At 43.6% G+C, this 23,477-nt stretch overlaps 1 protein-coding gene across 1 annotated transcript in view; it reads right to left on the bottom strand.

Annotated features, from left to right (window-relative positions):
• Positions 1–2,734: 2,734 nt before the first annotated feature.
• Positions 2,735–23,477, bottom strand: part of EXOC6B (exocyst complex component 6B) — a 1,740,488-nt gene continuing 1,719,745 nt past the window's right edge. Inside the window, exon 22 of the mRNA XM_086960104.1 lies at positions 2,735–10,947. Within this exon, the coding sequence (XP_086816230.1) occupies positions 10,830–10,947 (118 nt within the window). The 3' untranslated portion in view covers positions 2,735–10,829. The remainder of the gene's footprint in view (positions 10,948–23,477) is intronic.

Below are 23,477 nucleotides of genomic sequence, written 5' to 3'. Positions count from 1 at the left end.
GAGAGGAAACCTTCACAGAAGTTGCCTTAGATAGAACCTCTGAAGACTTCTTTGATGTCTTCTTTTGAGGAGGAGCCGTAGGGCTATGAGAAGCCACCCGTGGCCTCTTTAGAGAAGATTTTGAAGAGACTGAAGAACCTTCACTTTCCTCAGAAGATTCAAGGTGGTCCTTGTCTTTCAGCCTCTGAAGCCAAATTAAAAGGCGTCCCTCACGGTCTTTGAGGGTTTTAGTGGAAAAGGTTTGACATATCTTGCAGTCTTTAGAAGAATGGTCCGGATACAGGCAATATAGGCAGTCTTTAGGCTGGTCATCAACATGTAGCCTTTTCTTTCCACATGAACCACAGGATCTAAAAAGACCCTTTTTTGGTGTGTCAGCCATGATAATATCAGCAGTCACAGAAGAAACAGGATAAAATATCCAAGAACACTGGAAACCAGTTGTGAAGAAAAAATCTGAGCAGAGCTCAGAGGAGACTCCCTTAACACAACGTGCAGTACAAAATCTGAGAGACTGAGGCTCCTTCCAGGAGGGTTCTAGAGGGAGGCGACAGCTGATTGCCTCTTTTCTAGAGTTTGGTCCTTTCTACAAAAGGACAGGGATAGGTTACTAATGTGAGGCCTTTAGGCCTATTTATCTAAATGTCTATGGGACATTACTTTATTTATGTACAGGGGACTCCCATTCCGACGACGGGGAATGATTCAGGCATGTGAATCTATGAAAGACACCCCTAATACTGCATAAACAGGGGATCCCTAAGGCAAGTAGTCTCCTGACTGTAGGAGACTCTACACAGAAAGAGACTGGGTTAAGGTTTGTGTACAGGTGCAGCAGGTATCTGGCAATTCTAGCTTCAAGCTCGCTCACCTTTTGTGGAAAAGTGGAAATTCTCTGTTAGTATAAGAGGCAGCCATTTTGACTGTTGCGCCCATTTAGTTTCTGTCGTGTTCATTTGCTCTCTGTTGTTTGTCTTTTTAGCCAGCCTGTGTCCTCTAACTTCAGCTGACCTCTCTGACATGGTCAATCTGATGTACGTGCTGGGGGGCTGCAGCTGCCGGTGACCCTGGTCTCAGAAGTTATCAATTGATTTCTTATTGACATAAACAGTCCTTACTCTCCCTCCTCATCTCTCACCAGGTCACCCATCTGCTCTTGTTTGCCCGTAGCTATTTCCATGTTTAAACCGGTTTCCTCCAGTTTTCCTTCCCTTGCGATTACACTGCAGCAAACTGTACATAAGGGTGATGGTTTCTGTGTTCAATGTACTTCGTCCCACAACAGGGTGTTGTTCGGATGCGGTCCCACTCATGAGTGACTAATAAACTTGGTTTGTTTTACCTCAACTCCAGTGCCGATCTCTCTTTTGTTAGTCTTCGGACCCGTGGACGAGAGGGTTACCCTGCACCAGTGTGCCCCCACGGGGTACATTTCCACACTTTATGCGCTACACTGTACATAATTATCACCTACTAGGTTACACCCATCTATCCAACTCGGCCGGGACAAATGTCCAAGATGTAACACAAGGAAAGGGACTAGGTTTCTCCACAGGATTTAGAATTGTACCAAGGTGTAGCAATACTGGAATGAAATAGGACAACGACTGGGGAGGTCTGAGGAGATCTCGGGCATTAGAGCTATCAATGAAGCAATGTCTGTTAGGTGTCGACCCCTTCCCAAGGCCAACAAAGTTAAGTATAGGGTTGTGAAACTGGGATTACAATTAGCAAAGTGACGAATCACTATCAGATGGTTGACTAACAATAGGCCCACTTTTGGGGCATGGATCACACATTTGTGAGTGGGCAGTGGTGGAGGAGAAAAGCATACGGGAGGATAGGTTATACGGGAGGATAGGTTTGGTGACAAAGTTGAAGCAGGCTGCATATTGTGGGCGGAGATATTGCAGGAGTTAATACATCTCATGGGAAGCAACCTCTGCTCAAGAAAACTAGGATGAACAAATTCAAACCACCGTCGCTCAAAACACAACATAACTTTTCCCAAACGGACTAGCACTCATACCAGAAAAAGGGGAGGGAATATATACAACCCGATCTGACATTTGGAGGTGGAAAGAACAGTAAGTCAATGGTGAATAATCTCTAGCTGGAGACAAGGCCCTCTGTTTTCATTTCTGTATACTCCTAAGTATGGTGACCAACTGTAAATGCTGTAATAAACTTGTGTCTGCTGCTGCGTTCCATGGGCATGAATTAGTGCTTTTTTTTAACCGAGTAATCTGAAAATTAAAATAAACACAAAAAAAGAAAAAAGAATTAAGACAGAAAGGTACTAATTTTACTGACAGTGGAAGGATGAAAGACTGAGTAGACCACTGTGATTTGAACCTGTAACCATATTGTCATACACAGATCGCTACAGTGCATTAGTCCACGCTTCATTTTCCTCCTCATGTACACACTACTCATCATTCCTCCACCTATTTACTTCCATGCCTATACGGCAACTCATCCATTTGCACAATCATCCATCCATGCAATCATTAATTATCTTCCCACCTCTCATCATCAACATACTCATCCATCTTCAGTACTACAGACCACAGATCTAATGCCAAAAAGGTTGTCACAGAAATCTAACAATAACTGGCTACCACTAAGGAGAAAAAAATGACATGAGCATTGTTTTATTTCCATAGCACACCTTACCAACTTCTATCCATATTCATTCCGTCGAGGATATTTAAAGAAAACAAGACAAGCTGAAAATGTTTGAGAGCAGATATATAAAGATACAGAAAGTGTATGCTTATATATTGCATTGTTTAATAGAAGTTACATCAGAGAATATAATATGTACAGTTGAAATAAACATGCCACCCTCAAACTCCAACTAAATTTGTAAACCTGGCAGTCACGATCCCATCAGAAGCGCTGCTAGAAGATTACAAGAATAAAATACCCTAAGTGTTCCCTTTAGACCCCTAACTAAAAATTCCCTTTTTTGTGCAACAATATGTGCAAAAAAGCAGTTTTCACAACGTTAATCAATTCAAAATTAAAAACAATGATAAACGGAAGGCATTTCAGCAGCTATGGCCTACTTCACTGTAGAGCAGGGATTGATGTACAAAAGGTAAAGTCAGTGCCTCCCCTATTCTGAGCTGAGATTCCCTCTCAAACAGCGTAGAACTGTAATCAACACAACATAGAGTCAGTTTCATCTGTCGGAGTGAAGTTTAGACAAATGTGTTGAGGTTGAGTGAGAAAGCAAGATGCCACTTCAGTGCTATGCGATTAGAAGTTTATAAACTGAGAAGCATTCATAAAAGCATGGGTAAGATTACAGGACGGCTGGTACAATTTACATTTTGGCGTGGACATTTGCGCCTACAAGCCAGTACAAAAATATATAAGATGAATGACTGTTGCAAAAGTTCAATTTTCACACTTATCAGTTGGTGCAAATGCAATCTCTGCACTGGTTAGTTGCTGCAAAGCTGTACTGCATTGGTGCAAATGTGTGTCATTTGGCCCATTGCATCTAAAAAATTTAGGTTAGTGTGTGAGCTGGTTGCCATCAGACAAGCCTTTCTCCTCTGGAGTGTTTGAGCGAACAGCCCAGTTCTGCTATTTAGCCTAATGGCCATAGACTAAAAACACGTTGCTAATTGTTGTGAAGTTAACTGAATTATAACTGTACATACAAGCAACTTTTTTACGCAAGGTCTTTGGGCTGTGGAGTGGGTTGGAGAAAAATGCTTGACCACAAGCAGAATCACAGTTTCTCAAAATGATACACTAATAGAAAAGGACAATCTAAGTACATAGGAAATTGATTTACCTTTCATTACAATACAATGCTGTCAAGTTACTTTTTTTAAAAGACATAGGACTTAGTATACACGTGCTTTTTTTTAAAAAAAAGCTGACAACAGAAACCAGTACTCGAATTAACAAGTGTTTTTACAAAATGATTTGTAGTTTTTGTTACATGTAGAAGAAGCAACTGTTCTGAAGCATCCTATCATCCTATATGATGTCCTACAAATTTTGAAAAATTGAGTGATGTCTGAATCTACTCAAGACTTTATAACTCTTAACCTTTGGCAACGGCATGGTGGGTAAAACTCTCTGTTTCGGTGGACACTCAATTCCTTTTAACCCAAGTAGGACTTATTTTCGTTTCAGTCTTGTATAAAGCACACTGGATGAACACTAATTTAAGTGTGTTGGCATAATTAGCCAGACCTAATTTTGTTGGTGTGGCGTCCAAGACTTTTCGATTTTACTAAAACTAGATATATACAAAATATACTTATGTATAGGGGCTTTTAGCCGGCCCTCTTCCTTCATTGGTATGCTGTTATGTCATTCACATTTTGATTCCACCCACTTCAGACATGAGCTAACTTTACTATGAGCTAACTTCACTATGAGTGAAGGCTTCTGCTCTCTTGCAAAAGCATATCCACACACAAAATAGTTCCCTTCTGTGCCAAGTACTACAACAACAATGCAAACTCTTCGAGAACATAACATATATTTGTTTTAAGTCAAGGTGTTTTCATTCCAGCAAGGCTTAGCAGCTTCCCAACAAAAATCTTTAAAAAATACAAGTAAAAAAATAAAACGACAAAAACGCATTGACAAACCCAAAAAGCTGGCAACCTACATCAGACATATTGGCTTGCCAATGCTTGCTATACGAGCGCTTGCTGTTGAGATAGCTCAATGGGCCGAACATTTATTTACTGAACACGGTAAAAGCCAAAAGGTCACAAGTTCAAGTCACCTTGCCAACTTATCCTTCTACTCTTCTGATGGGTCTGTAAAATAGACTATATAATAACTGTGATAATCTGTTATTTACAGCACATGACAAATAGGTGCTTAATATATTAAAACAAATAATTTGCCGACTGCTATTGCAGAAAAAGGGTAAAGAAGGGAGGTGGGACGGTGAGTGGGTGCAAGTCCCCCTCAGGACGGAGCCGTCAAAGGCAGGTGAGTTGAAAATTATTCAATTTGCTGATAGCACACTTTGGCATAAAGGAAGGAGAAAATAATTACATTGATTGTGATTTTGACTGAATAGCTTGAAGTCTTATTTGACCTTTCTTTCAGCAAGACTTTGCTCATTATTGTGGTTTTTTGTTGAATTACTACTACTTGACAACTATCGTACAAAGAGTAATTATTTGTGGATAAAAAGTAGTGAAGTATAGATGAAGATTGTATCTAATGTGTATATATGTAAGATGTGAAATTGTTTTGTATATATGTGTAAATGTGTAATTAATGTACAGTGTTCTTTCTCATTCATGAAAATTGAAAACTGTAAAATGAAAATATGAATTCAAAAGGGTAAAAATAAATATACCCAACAAACATAAGACTAGGATTTGTTTGTTTCTCTTAGCTTTGGAGATAAAAAGTTAAGTGTGGGGCCAGCAACTTTTTTGTGCATTGACGTTAGTACACTAAAGGCACTTGAATCTACTTCACCCTATGGAGCTAACTTTCGAAGCGAACACTCTGATAATGGAGTTTGATAGGTATAGCCCATGCTATGCATACACAAGAACCAGGAGCAAACACTGACAAAGTCAATAGGTCTACCAATGCCTACCTTTGTCAATGCCTGCCTTTGTCAATGCCTGCCTTTGTTAACAGAAACTATGAGGTGGGGACACCTTCTTGCCCCCTCCAAACGCACTGCGGAATGCCCACCATGGCACTATTTTTCTTCTGTGCCAGGCACAGAAGAAAAATAGTTTACGTTTAATATACTGCTAAAGAATAATGTGCATTTTACACTGTTTTACCTGAATGCGCAATTGTGTTGATCAACTTAAATTAATGAAATTAGTTCTTGTTAAAATAGCAAATGGATAATTGTTGGTTTTTATTATTGTTCATAGTGACCCCTGACGAAGGGCGCCTTTAACGCCCGAAATGCATTGGAATTTCAACAAATAAAGCTGCTCGTGATTAACTCTGCATCATTCGTATTTTGCATGAGGTCCGGATGGGCACTGTTTAAATATTAGAAGCTTGGAAAAATGGCACACCATTCCGGTTGTGGATTCATGGTCAAATAAAGAAGAACATGATAGCTTGAAGTGGAGAATATGGTTTAAATGGAGTACACGGATAAAAATGGAAAATATAAATACGCCCATGGTGGGCATTCCGCAGTGCGTTTGGAGGGGGCAAGAAGGGGTCCCCACCTCGTAGTTTCTGTTATGTGCAGGGGCATTTGGGCATGCCACCATTCCATTCAGCACGCATAAAGGAGTACCAGGACTACATTTGAAAATATTGGAGTAACTAGGTGTGCATCCCCACCCCCAGTAATCTTGTAAAATGTATTTTGGGAGAGCAGGTGGCCCATAGACTAAAATAAATAAATAAAATGTTACGTTTTTACAGATACCACAATGGCCAAACATTGCAATAACAGCTCAGCATATCAGTCATGTGTGACACTTTTCTTAGATTTTGGTGCAAGGTTATCACAATCTGAATCATACGATGATATACCAGGCCATATTCTCAAAAAAAGCACATTGTCATAGCAGTCTCTGGCACAGAAGTAAAGTACTTTGTGTGCTTCTTCTGTAAGAGCAGAATGAGATCACGCACAGTAAAGTTAGCCAATGGCAGAAGCGGACTGCCACATGCTCTATTTTATAGTGGACAGACAAAATGTGAATGACAACATAAAAATTAATAAAGAGGGCTGGCTGAAAATTCCTGTAAGTATAATATATAATTTCAACACAAGCAAAAGGCCTTGCTTGATTGTCAGACCTTAAACTATCCAAACTTTTCCACAACGAGAAAAGGAAGTGAGGCCTTATTGCCACCTTATCCTATTTTTTCTCTCCAAAGTAGAAGTTATATGAGAAGGTGACATCAATCACCGCACTGTGCTATTTTTTTCCAGAAGACCTTAGTGAAGTGAGAGAGAAACCTACCAGATAGGTAGAATATATTCTATTGGCTCGTTACTTGAAGGTAGGCAGACCTGTGTAGGGACTGCTTGTGGCCAGTCTTTACCTCTTTGCTTAGTAAGTATTCTGAATTTAGTATTTTAGACTGAGGTAGAACTGAAAAGCAAGTGCCTTTGATAGAGTAAAACGATGACGGACACAACCGCTCACAGGCAGTCTCGTTTAGCAAACAAATTTCAGATACTGACAGAAGGGAGTTCATTATCGATTCTAATTAACATATTTAATGCTGATCACATCTGAGAAAAAGGTCAGCCAAAGGGAAAACATTTTCTCTAATCCGCGAAGTGTATCTATTTTAGGAAGCTTTCAGGGGAACTGGATCAATTGTAGTGAGGTTTCCTAATGTGAACAGGTCAGGGAGATTTTTGGATCGATACCGTGGTCAGCAAAGCTAATAGTTAAGACTACTTGCTAAGTTTAGGGACACTTTGAAGATCAGCTTACTTCACACTGTTCATTTAACTATTTGCCAACTACCTCGTCTACGAGGCATACGGTATTAGTCAGAGACACGTCAGTGTTTTGCCCACGATAAGAAGATATCTTAGTATAGCAATGACCCGTGAGCATGCCAGTGGTGCAGTGCACAGAGACCAGGAGGAACTCCTTCCATGCCAAAGCATTAATGCATCTTAATATCGAGACTGAGCTATCACAGATCTGCTTGAAATTCAATGTAGTCGCAGCAGCTTCCTTAAAATCCTCATTCCCATCTTAATTGGTCCAAACAGCCTTTTTTAAACTCCAGCACAGAACAGGTGTCGGACAGCCTTTCAACACGATGGCCCTTAATCAAGTTAATATTGACACCTCCATTATGTATCCATAAGTTCTATTACAGCAGTCACTACAGTCCTCCTCATGGCTGAAAAGCAGAGGGTAGGTTCCAATAAACTGAATACAACGCCACAGTCCCCTTATATATGATTTCTACCAGATGAGTTCTGGGGACTCAATCGCATTGGCTCAGGCGGGGAATTCAGACTAATCGCTGCTGCATGGCTCTCGCTATTATGGCCATAATTATTGCGGATAACTGCCTTTTTTCAGCAGTAAAGCAAGGGGACTCAATGCTTTCCTTGATAGCAAAAAATGGTTACATTAATTAGTGATCTACTGAAGAGAGAGCAGTGTGGTCATGACTTCTGGCAAAAACAGACAAATAATAAGAAAAATGCAGACTTTTGGGGTAAATTGGTGAAGCATCATGATTTGCTTTTTTCACTCTTGTGCTATTATAGTGACTAAACGAACATGGTATCACATTTATGAATAATGCTATCAAAATTCTTGTAGTGTTGTTGTGGAGTTTCTGTAGTGAGGACTCAGCCCTGGAATAAATTCCCACTGTACCTCGTGTGCTTTGCAAATGCTTAATATGAGACCAAGGTAAACTATGTCCACTAATTACCTGGTTGAGGAAACGGTTTCCGAGTGAGGATGAGCCACATGAATCCCGGAAATTAGTTATTTAATCTGATACAAATGTCTAATCAATGACTTCCTCTTTAAGCCTATATTCCTAACGAACTATGCCTCGAAACCCTTTTACTAAAAGCACTTTATATTATCACAATGTGGTCTACCCTTTAAACCCCTATGCCAAATACACAATGCCTTGCCGCTTCAGCCAAATGTACTATGTTTTTCAGTAAGGTTTTCTTGCATATATACAAGAAGAAACGTGTGCCTTGTGAATGCAGCAGGTTTGTGTCCCTCCGGAGTGTGGACAGAGACGCGCTGCTGAGCTCATGCCTGGGCTCTGGGTGGGGAGGATACATTACGGCAGTGTCACAGCATTGAAGACAGGACAGATTCGGTGCACTTTAAAGCCCCATTATATGTTCCACTGCCGCGCCTGTCAGCACGTTACTCGCTTTCGATTCTCATCAAACAGACCGTGTGGCGTTGTCCGGGATTTTACGCGAGGTCTGTTAACCGGCTAAACGGTGCTGCCGTCGCCAGCAGCGAGACTGACCCGGTGGTCCGTGAGTTATTCTTATGGCCTCAGAATACAGGACCAGGTCTGACCCCCTCCCTGCGCCCTGGCGCTGTAGCATCCCCCGTGTCTAGTGGAGCAGTGTCATCGAGGCCTAATGTACAAAGCCACGGTTCAAACACACACTGCTGAAGGAGCGCGCCCTGAGTGAGCTCTAGCAGACACTGGAGGAGGGAACAGGGCGACGCTGTGAGCGAAGCGCCGGCCGGCTCCAGACCCCGGACACTCATTTCCTCTGGCTATGCAACTTGCGGGGCCTCGAACTTAGAAGCCAGGTAGAAAAGCAGGCTGTGGATTTCACAGTCTCAGGAAAGTCATACCGCCCTTTAACCCCATACCTATAAACTGAGAGAAACAGGGATCGAACTCGAAGCCAGGGTCTGTCTCCAGCCCACCCCTCCAATTTCCCAGGGCGAGCACATTTATGGTTTTAAAAGGTTTTCAAATTACACTGATTTGTATTTTTACATTTTTTTTACATAATCAAAAGGTCACCAGTCAAACCGCAACAAAGGGCGACTCCGCCCAGAGATTGGGCGGAAGATTTTAAGGCCTCCGGCCTGTGCTGAACTTGAGAACCTGCTGCTCCTATAGTCTAGGGTGACACCTACTCTGTCCGCGGCGGGTTTCCATTCATTCACAGCAAAGACACGCCCACCTACCAAGCTTGGCATCTCCCTGAACTAGGACGAGAAAACAAAATCAGCAGCAAAGAAAACCACCCTGCCCAGAAGCAACGCTATGACTGACAAATGCGATTATAAGTGGTGCTCAATGTCTGACTCCCCTCCCACTAATAAAAACTGGAAATGCCTGCGTGTTTTCCGTGCATCGGGGCTGTCAACATCTGCTGCTGCTTGTCTCAAAAGAAAAAAACGCCTGCACATGTTTAGCCCCTTTTGTTTCTTTACACGTATGGAACATTAGAGTTGATGTATCTGGTGGTGAGTACTTCAGCAATCTTTGGCACCATGATATCTGCTACCGCCCATTATTATTTCATGTCTTTGCTGGAACTCATGATACATGAGCAACATTAGAAGGCAACGTGGAGAAGGGCAGACTACTAATCTCTCAGATGGGTTATGAATTACACATTAAATTGTTCCTCAGCATCTCACAAAACATCCGAAGGCGCAAGACAGAGAGGATTTGCCCACAGGTATTTTCGTTCCCACAGAGCACAAATTCTAACTACCGTAAATTATAATGGAAAGGCAGGCACAAACTGAGCCACAGAAACAAAGGGGGCACAAGGGACAGTGAGTTGAGGGATGGGGAGATGACGTTCAAATTAATGATATCATTAATATCTTCAATCTCAGCGCCATTCTACCGCCTCTTCCCAATCTGTGCAAGCGAAGAGAAGCAACTGCAATATTTGGCTTCAAAACGTATGAATGAAAGAAGCATCTTATCAACATTAAGCTCTTCTTTCATGTGTAATATTGTCAGAACTAGCCTTTTGAGAGGTCATATCTTCAAGTCAATCTATATGTCAGAGAGAGGCTTAGAGGGATAACTCCTGCCATATTTCATAAAACAAACCCTTATTCAACCACCACCCGAATATACTTTGACACACCACTGAACAGTATGGCAACTCACCACTTACAACCTTGGCAAAATGTTCCCAAATGTTGGCCTGCAGTCAGATTCATGAACACCATACAGTGCATCCAAGAATACAAAAATACGCATGTCTTCATTTTTAACAGAAGACCAAAGTCCATCCAGGCACATGTGGAGTGCTCTGGGAGCCTTTGCAGTGGACAAAGGCTGGGTACGGTCAAGCGTTTCCCAGTCTATGATCGCAGTGCATGTTGTTGCCATTGTATGTTCTAACTGTTGATGAGGCTTCGAAGCTGCTTGGCCACTGTGTCAATCAGCTTTTGTTTGTCACGCTCATTCTTTCGAAACTGTGCAAAAACAGTGTTCTTTCGGCTCGTCTCTTTCATCCTAGGAGTAAAAAAAAAACAATTTTAAAATTAAATGTTCTCTAGAATCAGATGAAATCAAAGCAAATTGACCAGTTCCTAGAACATACACCTCACATGCTCATGCATCTCGCAACCAACGTCATGATTGTCATACCTTGTGCCATTCTGAAGAATTTACATTCATGGACAGAGAGTTGAGACCATGACAACGCAGAGCAAATGAGGCAATTGCAAAATAATCCAGCCAAACAAAAGTAACACGTTTCAGGCCACTTTTAGAGATGGTCAGAAAATAGTGAACTTTATTATAATTTGGGAACCCCTACAGCCTGTGACTTGCATTATGTTGTATCAATCAATAAACCTGCTTGATTAGGTGGAGTCAAGGAAAGCCCTGAGGATGGCATGCTCAGGTTTCTGTTAGCTCATCTACACTGAGAACCCTAAAAAACGATATGCTGCCAAGGCTTAAAGACAGGCAAGCCAGAATTAACCTGAGTGTGCAGAAGCGTAACCATGAATACCAGCCATATGAGCATGCACTGGTTCCTGATGAATGCAAGAACGATGCTCAAATGTCCATGCACAAGACCTACTGAGGCAAAGGACCAGAATAGAGGCAGAATCCAGCGAGCCCCATGGGCAGAATATGTTCTTGCACTCAGCGACTGCAGGGGTCTTCAAACTGATGATATATGAAGGCAGGGCACTAACAGGCCACACTATGGATGGCTCTGAAGAGAATTCTGAGGTCAGCACACAACTACATCCAGTTCAAGTAAAGCCTGAAAATCGACTTGTTCCAGATCACTTCAAATTCAACTCCTTGCAAACAGGGGTTCGACTGAAGAATATCTGATCAAAAATCCACTTCTTCGATTGAACTGAACACCTCACACTTCCTCGTAAAGTATCATACAGTGAGCAAGTAGGGCCTAAGGCAGAAGGCTTGTTTCATTATGCAAAGAAAGAGATTCAGTTAACTGCACAACGATAATGGTTTACCACTAAGGACCATTGGTGAGATTAAGAAACGTCAATTCGCCAACTACAGTAACACAAATATCTCAAAGTAAAAATGTACGGTTCAAGAAGGGACACTGGTAGGTGGAGTATCGGATTGATGTGTATATAGATTCTGTTCTTAACAGGATATTAGGATGATCTCTAGGTAAAGGAAATAACTTGTAATTTCTCCTTAGAGAAGACCCTCGTTTCAGTTGTGCCTGATTAGTGGTCTGGAGGTAATTTAAGTGTCTGTGTAGATTAGGATGATTCTGTCGTACATTCTTACATTCTCATAATCTTGTGGCAATGCTGCGTAGGGGACTGATTTGCCCACAGTGTAGTGTGCATTAGAAATTACTAATTAGACCTTGTGAACTGAATTAGAAGTAGGTGAACTTTTTTTTCCATTGACTGACTTTATTTCTTGATACATCAATGAGTGACCGAAATGCAAAAATGGATGGATTAGTTCTAAAAAGAAACTGCACTTGCACCAGCTCAACTAAGGGGTTTTGATGGGAAGTTCAAGTAACTAGTCCCAGAGACAGTAATGAACTCCGCTACTCCTGCTGCCTACCTACCAGGCGTTCCTCACCTCTCTTAATGGGAAGCTCATCTTAAATCCCAATGGAGGGATTATCACCATGGAATTCACGATCTAGGCAGCCCACACTAAGGGTAAAGTTATTTATTTACTGACTACTTACAAAATAAGTAAGAACCTGAAAAGCAGTTTCAATGAGGGAAATTTAAACACCGAGGCCTTTAAGTGCAAAATCAATGCACAGTCATCTCAACTTCAGGATATGCCAATGACAAAGCAAGAGGTATTCAAAAGTCCAACCTTGCCCACACTAGGAGTTCTAGATCGTACTGTGTGTTTGCTTTAAGAGTCCTGATAGGGAATCAGCCTTAGTTAAAGAATGCAAATATTTATGGGAAATTTTTATTTTAATTAATCATGCTTACTACATAAACAGTGTGTGCGAGAATCTGTTTTGTTGAGATGTAAGTAAAATTATATTTAGAACAAGTTACTCAGAGGTCTCATTACTCCAGACTAAGAGAATTTCCTACTGGTAAGAGCAGAAAGAACAGCACATGCAGAAACGTCCTTGAAAGTATGGGGGCACCTATTCAAGAGAACAAGGGCCATGTTTTCCTCCAACTTTTCATTAACATTGGTTCTTTTTCTGTGCATTAATAACAGCCAGTGCTAACAGCCCTACTCAGCCTGCGCATCTCCTTAGCGAGTGTACTTCAGACCACCAACTCATTGTTAGTGTAGAAGGTTTCCTTGTACTTAAGCTCTGGCAGTCAAGTTCATGCAGGCAGCAGCAACGGGGGCACTTCCATGATGGCCAGAATACAAAATGTATCACCAGCCTATCCAAAAATAAACATCATTGCATTTTTTGATCCATTGAGAAGCTATTATCTACAAATCGGGAGAACAATCAAGAGGAAGTGGATCTGGCCTAACTGTTACAGCGGTCAACCTCGAAGCTGGGGCACCGGGTTAGAATGTCAGCAGCGATGGTCAACATCCTGTGATTCCGGGCAAATCAGAATCAGAATTTGGTGCCTACCAAAAAAGAAAAAGGAATGTTTCCGTCTGTAACATAACTGGTGCTCAGTAAAGCGCTGTAATGCCTTCGGTTCGAGTACACGGTATAGAGAACTAAAAAAAAAATTTTGTTAAACGACTTCAACACTTTCAAGCAGTTTCTCTCATAAATCTTATTTAGGGACTTAGCCATGTACATTCTAAAATCAAGTGCGTTTCTTCAAAGGTAAAAGCAAGTTTTTAGGAAATAAGTTTATTTGCCATGATTGTGTAAAGTTAGGAATTTTTGGCAAAAATTAGAATGACAAATCTTTAAAAATTTAAAAATTTTAAAATCTAAAAAGTCTGGTTGATGTATAATTAAAAGCTGTTCTTCATGACGATGTATTGAATACCCTGAGAATAATCTTTAAAAAAAATTGGGAGGACAACAAATGGTAAGTAAAAATCCAGGGTACGTGTATGTGTTTTCCCATGTAAATGTAAATGTAGTGTATTTTGTAAAGCGCACAGCTGCCCCAACGGGGTGTCCCGGTGCTGTATAACGCTGTGGAACCCTTCCTGGCTCTCCCTGTGAGATGCCCCTCCTGGGCACCCCCAAGGTGAAGCCAGGCATCCAAGTGTTGTAGGGGCCGTTGTGGAGATTAAGCAAGCTATTGCCCAGAGTTGCAGCGTGGGACCCATGATTAGAGTAGGGGCCGAGGCGAGAATGATCGAGTCCGCGGACATTGATCCCAAGACCCTGCCGCGTCGGGACTTGAACCCTGGTCCCGGGCCTGACCTCTGCTTCAGAGTCTGCCGCTCTAACCAGTGAGCCACACTTCTCCACGGCAGGGAGTTCTCTGGGCTTCATGCCTAGTTAAAGGGAGACCGAGAGCAGATACTTCATGGATTTTCCGAGTGTGGATTCACGTTCCTTTCCTCTAGGCTCTATTTTGACCTTTTCGAGAGGTTATTTTTTTTTCTTTCCCAAAAATGGAATAAGTTACCTAGTTCTGCATGACAGCTAGAGGGGCCCAGCTCTAAGCTTGTCGCGATCCATACTGCTCATCGGGACTCTTGGTGCTGCCTTAAATCCCTCTTTGCTTTCTTTTGGGGGAGGGGGGGGGGGCTGATGACAAATCCCACACCCTCTTAAGTGATCTAACAATGCCAGGCGGGCAACTAGAGCCAAATTTCGAGGGGGAAGGGGGGGGGGGGGGGAAGGGAAGGAGACATGGGGCTGGAAAATATTTCGGGGGGGGGGGGGGGGGGGGGGGGCTGATTCTTCCACCACGGCCAGAGTGCCTGTAAGAAGTGGTGAACACACAACAAAAAGCCCTATTTACAAGTAAATGGTCTTTTAAAGACCTGCTAAGTACTTGGGTGGGGCTGCAATTTGATGCTTGCCAGCCCGCGAAGCTATCTCCCCCCCGGGCTGACACACACGACGGAGGAGGTGGGGGGTGGGGGCTGAAGCCCCGTGAGCCCAATGGGTGTTGCACGCCTGAACAATGCCATGATTAATGCAGAACTCATGATAACTGCAATGCACAGGTTTACCATGCAAGGAGCCACGGAACCCACCTGCCTTCGAGCAATTCTATTCTTTCAGTGCAGGACAACCGACACACTGGCACAGAAACATAATTAATACAAAACAGCATATTAACTGCGATTCCCTAAACTTATTGCACTCAATTAATTCCTTCCGGCTACTACTACTCCCTGAATTTCCAATAACTGGTTAAACTTTTTTGAGTCCCTACAAATAATCCTGTTACACTCGCTTTATAACAACTCTCCTCTATTAATTGCTAGACAATATACAACTCCATGTATTACTCAGAGGACTCAGCTTAATTTTTGTCCTGTTGCACACATTTACCACAAATCTGCTCCATGCAATTACTGCATTTCCTTTTCATGCAAATTATCTCCCAATTCTTTTCCGTGCACTTTTGCTACAGATATTGATAGAGCACAGGGAGCCACAACACGAGAAAGCTTGTCATAATGCACTTCAAAAAATAGCACACAGTAGCAAATCAACATACATGTGATCTATAACAAAATGTTTTTGAAGTATCATCTAGAACTATGTTCTGTGATATACTCAACAAAAATTCTAAAACTTAAGCAACGATCATGTGTTGGAACTTTTTACAATATAGGGTAATGTACTAACTGATGGACAACTCAACGCAGGTAAGAGGAAATGTAAAGTATATCATGCTTTTAACACAAAATCTGTGGACTGTGTCTGGTGTGAGAGCTAGCATGGGTTTAGTAATCTTTCATTAGCATATATCTCAAAATGGTTTTTATAACAAAGTTAGCATGGCAGCTCAAATCTGACAGTAAGTACTTACACTCTTGATACCCTGTAAAACAAAGATGTGATTAGAGAAAAGATAACCATAAGAAAAACATTACAAGCTACAAATATTCAATTGGTAAAATCATTGGTAATAAATAGTCTGCAAAGCAATGTTGGTTAATAACGGAACCCTACATTGAAAATATTAACCACAAGGTGCATAATAGTGATGATATCCATGAAAACACCACTCTTCAGAAGTCTGTTTTTGAAGCCCTTGTATAATACTGGAGATTAGCAGAGCATTTACCACAAAATGTTCACGTCTTACAATTAGGATATTAATAATTTCCAAATGTTTATCGAAAAATATGTTAAAGGATTTCCTATTTTTTATGCGAAACATCATGTGCAAAAATGGTTTCAAGCTGTTAGTACAAAAATCCAGGTTTAGATATGTTTCAGTGGACTAACAAAGAATAGTATGCTGAAATTGTGTAATGTGTAAACATGCAAAATTACTAAAGAAATCTTCATGACACAAATATGACTTTTGGAAGCTCATGCATTGCGCCATATTACCTTACTGTTTTTGGTTAGAGCAAGAAAAGGTACTAAGACCTCTGCTTTATTGATTCATGGTATATACTACAATTGCATTTATGATTTTAGGGAGAAAAAATGCCTTACAACTTAGTCAAATCTTTGGCATGTGCAGGTAAAATAGCTTTCATCTAAAATGCTAGGGGTATAGTTGCAGTTCACAATCAAACACTTTAGGCGGTGTTCAAAATAATAGTGCACTCTATTATGACTGTGTTGTAGACAGCGTGCCTAATACTAATAAACCACAATGGATATTAATAGGTAAAGCAGGTTATTGGTTATATACCCACACCGAGGGCTAGTAAACAGAAAATAACATTCATAGACATTTAAAATATAGTAAAAAACAATACCTCATGGTCTATTTTTATGACTGAAGATTGACGATTCTACCGAGTACAGCAGCTTGCCAGTTGGTAGAACTTATTTTATTCATTTTCCTTTGTCATACGAAGTTTCTTTTCATCACTGCGCCATACAGATTGGATAGATAATTCTGTTTTTGGGTGGGTAGTAAGACAGAAAAAGGTACCTATCGTCTGTAAAGCCAGTCAAGTCTTCACCTTACGACTACCCTCAAGTAGCAGACTGGATCCAGAAAACGTTTTCACAAGCAGCAGTTCTCCAGGTAGCATCAAGGGACTCCAGTCATAGCTCTATTCGCCCAGAATGTAACACTGGATTAATAATGGTGCTGAATGGCACGCTAGGTGTAGTTTTTCCTTTTTTCCTCCTGCCTAAACAAGGTGAGTGGCAAGGATCGGACAAGGCTTTATCAACAGCAACAGTAACAATAAAGGCTACTGCCAGCGGAGTCTGCCTGATTTATCTTACTCCCGTCCTCCATGGCTCTTTGGGATTAGTGCCTTCTTCAGCCTGCATTGGGGCATGCTCCACTAAGGGGAGCTGGAGTAGCTCGTACCTAAGCAGTGGACGGGACTTGGGTGGCTCTTTGGCATCTCGTAGGATCTCCTAACGGAGTCTGTGACCTGGGCCTGCTTGTGCCACCTGGTTGAGAGAGCGAACTAGGGAATGGCGGGGCTCTAGGTACACAACACCTGCTACAGACCAAAGCTTCATCAGCCTTGCTCCTAGGTCATCTGGATTGCCCGGTCTACTTTGGTGGTCAGCTGCTTCCCTAGGCCAACTTGCTACCTGGGGTGCGCTGCTGCCACAATTACTGCATCTTCCGGCTAGGCAATGGGAGAGCACGATGATCAGAAATCAAAGCTCTCCTTTGAGGGCAGCCGCCTCACCCGTCCGGGGGACGATTGATTGAACTCGGAGGTCTCCTCTGATAGTCTTGGGAAGGACAGTCAACAAGACATTGACCTAAAGGAGATCCTAGTTGACTTAAAGACAAGCATGAAGGCCATAGATGTTAAGCTAGTCATCCTCACTAGCTCCCTGGATCATGTTAAACAATGTGTTGTTAAGCATGAAGATAGACTGGATCATTTGGAAAATCACATATTGGATGCGGACAACACACAGGCAGACTCGAAAGAACAATTATTCAGGATGGACAGGGTACTTGAACTCATAAAGGCCAAAAACGAAGATCTCGAAGCACACTCTCAGAGCAACAACCTGCGTATTAAGGAGGTCCTGGAGTCCACCACAATCGGCAAAATAGGACTTTGTAGAGACCATGCTTGATGAACAATTTAGGGACGGCCTGTCCATGGTCTTCATCGACGAACGGGCACACCCCTCGTTGGGCACTCGGCTCCCTCCGAGTGCGCTGGCTCGCCCCATTGTCGCATGGCTTTTGAACTGCAGAGACAGTAATGTGGTCCTACGGCTGCAAAAAGAACAATTGAGGGACAGAATGCAGAACTATTTCATACATGCATCCCAGTACAGACATCTGGGCCTAAATCCATTTTGTGCTGACCATGCAATTCCAGTTTGAACCCAGCCATATGCAAATCAGTATTGACCCTGCGCCTAATGGGAACAGTCCAGCCTGAACTGCCAGGCCGGTCCTCCCTGGACTGCAAACAAGGATCCTAGGACCGGTTATGGGGTAACACCCCTCATCAGCCACGCTAGCTTGAATCCAGTGGCCAAGTGAGCAAGGGACCCACGTTTAGGCATACCCGTCCCACTCGGGTGACAAAAGCAAAGAGAACAATTGATGGACAGAATGCAGAACAAAGTCATACATTCACTCAAGTACAGAGATCTGGGCCTAAATCTGTTGTTTTTTTGCTCCCCATGCCATTCCAGTTTGAACCCATTCATATGCCTGTCCGCAACTGGGGAAACTCCTACACCCTAATCTACCCCCCTAAACTCTCCAAAACCACCGCTAAATCATTCAAGCACGCCACCCGAAAAAGACACCCTGAGACGCTGATATCCAACCTGCGCTACAGCAATGACATCGGCACAGTCATTAATGACCTCATCTTCTACTCTAAAAGAATCACCTCCTGGCGCAAAACCCTTGCGCACCTTCTCAATATTTGCTTAACCAGGAACATTCCTTATGGCACCAAGCTCACAATACCACCCTCCCCTACCGTGCGAGCTGACCTCACCATCACCCTCTATAAAAACGGCATCGTTCTAATCTAAGCCTCTACCAATAACCTCAACAAATTTGAAAACCTTTTCCCCCTCCTCAGAAATCATGTCCACGACTCTGTTTGGGAAACTAACACCCACTCCAATGACCCGCCGTCCTACCAGCCTAACATACCTAACCACCCACATACCAACCTCCGAGGGCCACTTTCTCTGGTCATCCTATCCCCCCCAACACATCTCCTGCCCCTGGCTACGGAAACTCCCCTACACCTTTGATCTCCTTCCACCTAGTGCCACCCACTGACTAATACACTCCCAAAGACCCCTGTATCCGATAGAGCTAGCCCTCTTATGGCTCCCCCCACTGAGCACCCTTACCGTTATAGTTCGTCCTCCAACACCACTAACAAAACCGCTCCTACACCTCCGACCTCCTCCCCGCCAGTCATACAATATAACAGCGAGCTTGGTACTCCTCCAAAGACCCCGGAGTCTGCTCAAGCCAATCTATCTCCCCTTCCACCGCCACATGCCCCACGGACTGCTTCTGAACCTTTGAACCCCTGCCTTCTAGCACCCCCAGCTTGTAGTGATCTCGAAACTCTGCACTCCAGAGCGGCTAAGCTCACCCAGAGCATTCATAGCTCCATTCTGGACCTCATGAACCTCCTTCACCTTGCCGAGCTCTCGCTTGCTAGCCTCAAGCCACCTCATACCTCCCCCATCCAATCACCGAGCATGCCAAGCACCCACTCCTGCTACCTCTTAGATATCTTCATCCGCAAAAACAACCTTGCCTCCTCTCAGAGGAGGATTCCCAAGCTCTTGCACTCTCTTACAACTCTCCCACCGCCAGCTCAAACCCCCTAGACCTCACGGGTAACGAAATCCTAGCCATCCTCCAAGACCACAGCTCCGTCCAAGCCATCCCCCGCCCACTAGAAATAAATCCTAAACACCCCATCAGCACAGTTACCATCGACCCCAACAGGCCAGCTACCCTCCATAACAGAAGTGTGGGAAAAAGCAACCTAGCGCCTGTATCTCTGTCCATCCAGACTCCTGACAACCCCCCAGACCACTACCTAGCTGGTCTTTTAATCAACTGCCGTTCAGCAGTCAAGCATGCAGCGGATATCGCTGATCTCATCCTGAACAGAAACCTAGACCTAGCTATACTAACTGAATCCTGGCTCAATGAATACTCTTCTCCCTGCCTGGACTTATTAGTCCCTCCCAACTACAACATCGCCAGGCTGGACAGACATTCAAACAAGAAAGGAGAAGGCATTGCCTGCATCTACCGATCCTCCCTGCTTGTCAAAGAACTCTTGGCGAACTCCACTGACTCCTGCGAATACCTTGCACTCTCCATTTGCAGCAACTCATTACACTTTTGTAACTTGCATATTTTTTACCACCCTCCAGGTTTTAACAACTCTTTCACTGATCACCTCTTGGAAATCATCACAACTAAAATTTCCTCCAATGCCACAGAGATTTTCCTGGGAGATTTCAACCTGCACTGGAATTACATTAAAGATCCCCATGTCAATGCCATCAAAGACCTCATAACTGACCAAGCCCTAACTCAAGCCTGCTCTCTACCAACCCACTCTAAAGGGGCCATCCTTGACTGGATCATTTCTAAGGAATCCTCAGTCAAGCTTATCTCCATAGACCCATGTGACTGGTCTGACCATCACTCCATCTCTTTCACTTTAACCGGGACCCACAAAACAAAGACGTTGCAACGGGTAATTCTCAAACGCTGGACCAGAGACACCAAGAAACTTGACCTTATGAAATTAGAGGCTCGCTGCAAATATGACCCCCCCTCGCACATTTCCTCGGTCAGGGACCTCAATGAACATTACGTTTCATCCATCTCAAACATTCTGGACGACCTTGCCTCTCTAAAACTAAAAAGAACACAAATCAAGGACAGAAACCCCTGGTTCACTAGCTCCCTCAACATGAAGTGAAGATCCCTACGGCAATCGGAAAGACTCTGGAGACAACACCCCTCTGCAACGCATCTAAAACTTCTCCGCCTGGCGAGAAACGCCTACAACAAGCACATCCTCAATTCCCAAAAAGAATACTTCAGATCGGAATTGGGGAACACCAAGAATAGACCTCGCAAGCTCTGTGAACTTTCTCCTGTATCACCCTCTCTCCCTTTGTTCTTAGCACCTCACCCCTTGCCATCCTAGCTGTTGATTATGTATTTCTCTGCACTTTAAACTTTGTTTTGTTCACCACTGTACCTTGTAAAAGCGCTCTGATACCCTTACGGGTCAAGTTCGCACTCTATAAAACACAAAATAAAATATGCAAATCCGTCTTGACCCAATGGGAACAGTCCAGCCCGAACTGCCAAGCCAGTTTTCACCCCCTCATCAGCCTTTTGCGTGGTTCATTCCGGTGTCAAGGGAGCAGCCTGTCATTCTAACCAGAATTCAGTGTAGGTCCAGGCCGCCTGCTATGAATTACTGCCGGTCAAAAGGATTCTCCAGAAGGAGGAAATCACATATGCATGGTTATCCCGGCCAAATTGCAGATGACCATGGACGGTAAACCACACTTTTTCACTGATGCAAAATCCGCACTGAAATTTGCTTAGCATGCTACCAAAGGAGAACGCCTGCCTCAGGACTCGCTGCACACAGCAGACAAGAATGCACTAGGTGACCATGACTGATGAGGAGTTACTTTGAATCCAGTTCGTTTCAGGCCTCCTTATTATGCTAGCTTTTGTTGTTAATATTCATGTTTACAATGTGCTAATTATGTGACAGGTTGCACTGCTTGAGTGTGCCCTGATCATTGGCTCTATTATGCCGACACTGTGGGAGTTCAATGTATCTCACTAGCACTGGGATGCTCCTTGTGTTACCCCCAGTATGGCCACCCAGCCGTACTCAGCAAGGTTGTTAGCCAGGATACTCTCTGCTCCCAGCGATGATTCCCATTAGAATCTCTAAGCTGCAAGGGGAGTGTTGGGGTGGGGTGAGGGATTGTTTTTCTCAACTAAGTTCACAGGTTGGTGTGGGATAGGATTCAATGTACCTTTAGACGACCAGCTTGAGTGCTCTGGCACCTCTAGGCAACCACCCCAACGCTGCACAGACACTCAGCACAATGATACACGACAACTGCCTACAGGACGTCTGGAGACAGACACACACACACAACCACTTTGGAGGGTACAAGCATATCAACGCACCGGGTAATTCTTGGTCCAGAATGGACTACTGACTAACCTCTAGGGATGTCCTGACGTGGACCACCAGAGTGGTCCATCTGCCCCACATCCTCTCGGACCACCCAGTCCTGCTGGACCTGCAGCTCTTCCAGGTAGGGCACCGTGCATCCACCTGGCAGCTGCTGACAGATGTATTGCGCGATGCGGTATTTCAGGAGGAGATCTGCAGTGCCATACTAGATTTCTTAGCCAATAACATGGGCTCCTTGGCGTTTCTATCCTCGCTGTAGGAGGCCTTCAAGGTGATAATTTGAGGAGCATGCATCTCTAAATGATCGGGAGTCTGGAAGGCTGCGGGAGATGGAATATTTTCCATCCAATGATGTCACTATACTGGCTCACATTCGGGAAGCGATATTGGAGTTCCATGAGAAAGCTGTTTGGAAACCCATTACTTACACTGGGGGTGCGCAGGCTCATTGGTTCGGGGAGGGTTGCAGCCTGGGGAAGGCACTTGCAGGATAGCTAGGCAAACTGAGCGCTTCCACATATGTGGTGGAACTATTGGATGAGGAGTTCAATTCCACCTACTCCCCTCCAGACTTTTTACAAGTAATGTCCACCTTTTACTCTCACTCATACACAGCTACCCCAGTTCTGGGATCGGCTGAGCTGACTTCATACTTTGATACTATACAACTGCTATGGCTTGATCGGGCTCACCGTACATACTTACTCATTTATCACCACAGAGGAATTAGAACAGGTCATTATAAGCTTACTCGGGAACAACATTTATGCAAAGATCCTTGCTAACTGCTTGCTTCTGATCCAGCTATAGTTCAGCTAAATCAATCGAGGTTTATCCCCGGTCGCTCCATATTGCATCTTTGTGCTTATGCACCACCTCAACTACCAGATCTCCGCGACCACTGCCCTTCTTAATGCCACCAAGGTATTCAGTTCCTTGGAAAGGGCATAGCTCTTTCCCAGCTAGCAAGCCTTGGCTTCAGCTCGCAGTTCATCAGGCAAATACAGCTCCTTTATACTCTTCCCACTGCTCAGGTTAGATTGAATGGACTACTCTCTGACCCATTCCCAATCACTTGCAGCACACTATAGCCAATCCTCTTTGCGATAGAACAGCTGGCAGCAAGGCTCAGGCAATGTCATGCTAACAGGGGCATCAGCTTCACCTCCAGAGGACTGGTGGTCTTGATGTCTGCATCCAACTGCTGAGGTCGCTCCCACCACGCTCCTCCAAGCCTCCGGTGGTATCGTTGCCTGCTCCCACGCTTGCACCTACGCTTGCCTGCACTTGCATTG

Source organism: Lissotriton vulgaris, chromosome 3_1 (assembly GCF_964263255.1).
Source record: "Lissotriton vulgaris chromosome 3_1, aLisVul1.2, whole genome shotgun sequence".
In the NCBI taxonomy this organism is placed as follows: domain Eukaryota; kingdom Metazoa; phylum Chordata; class Amphibia; order Caudata; family Salamandridae; genus Lissotriton; species Lissotriton vulgaris.
This window is presented reverse-complemented; position numbering and strand designations above follow the sequence as displayed.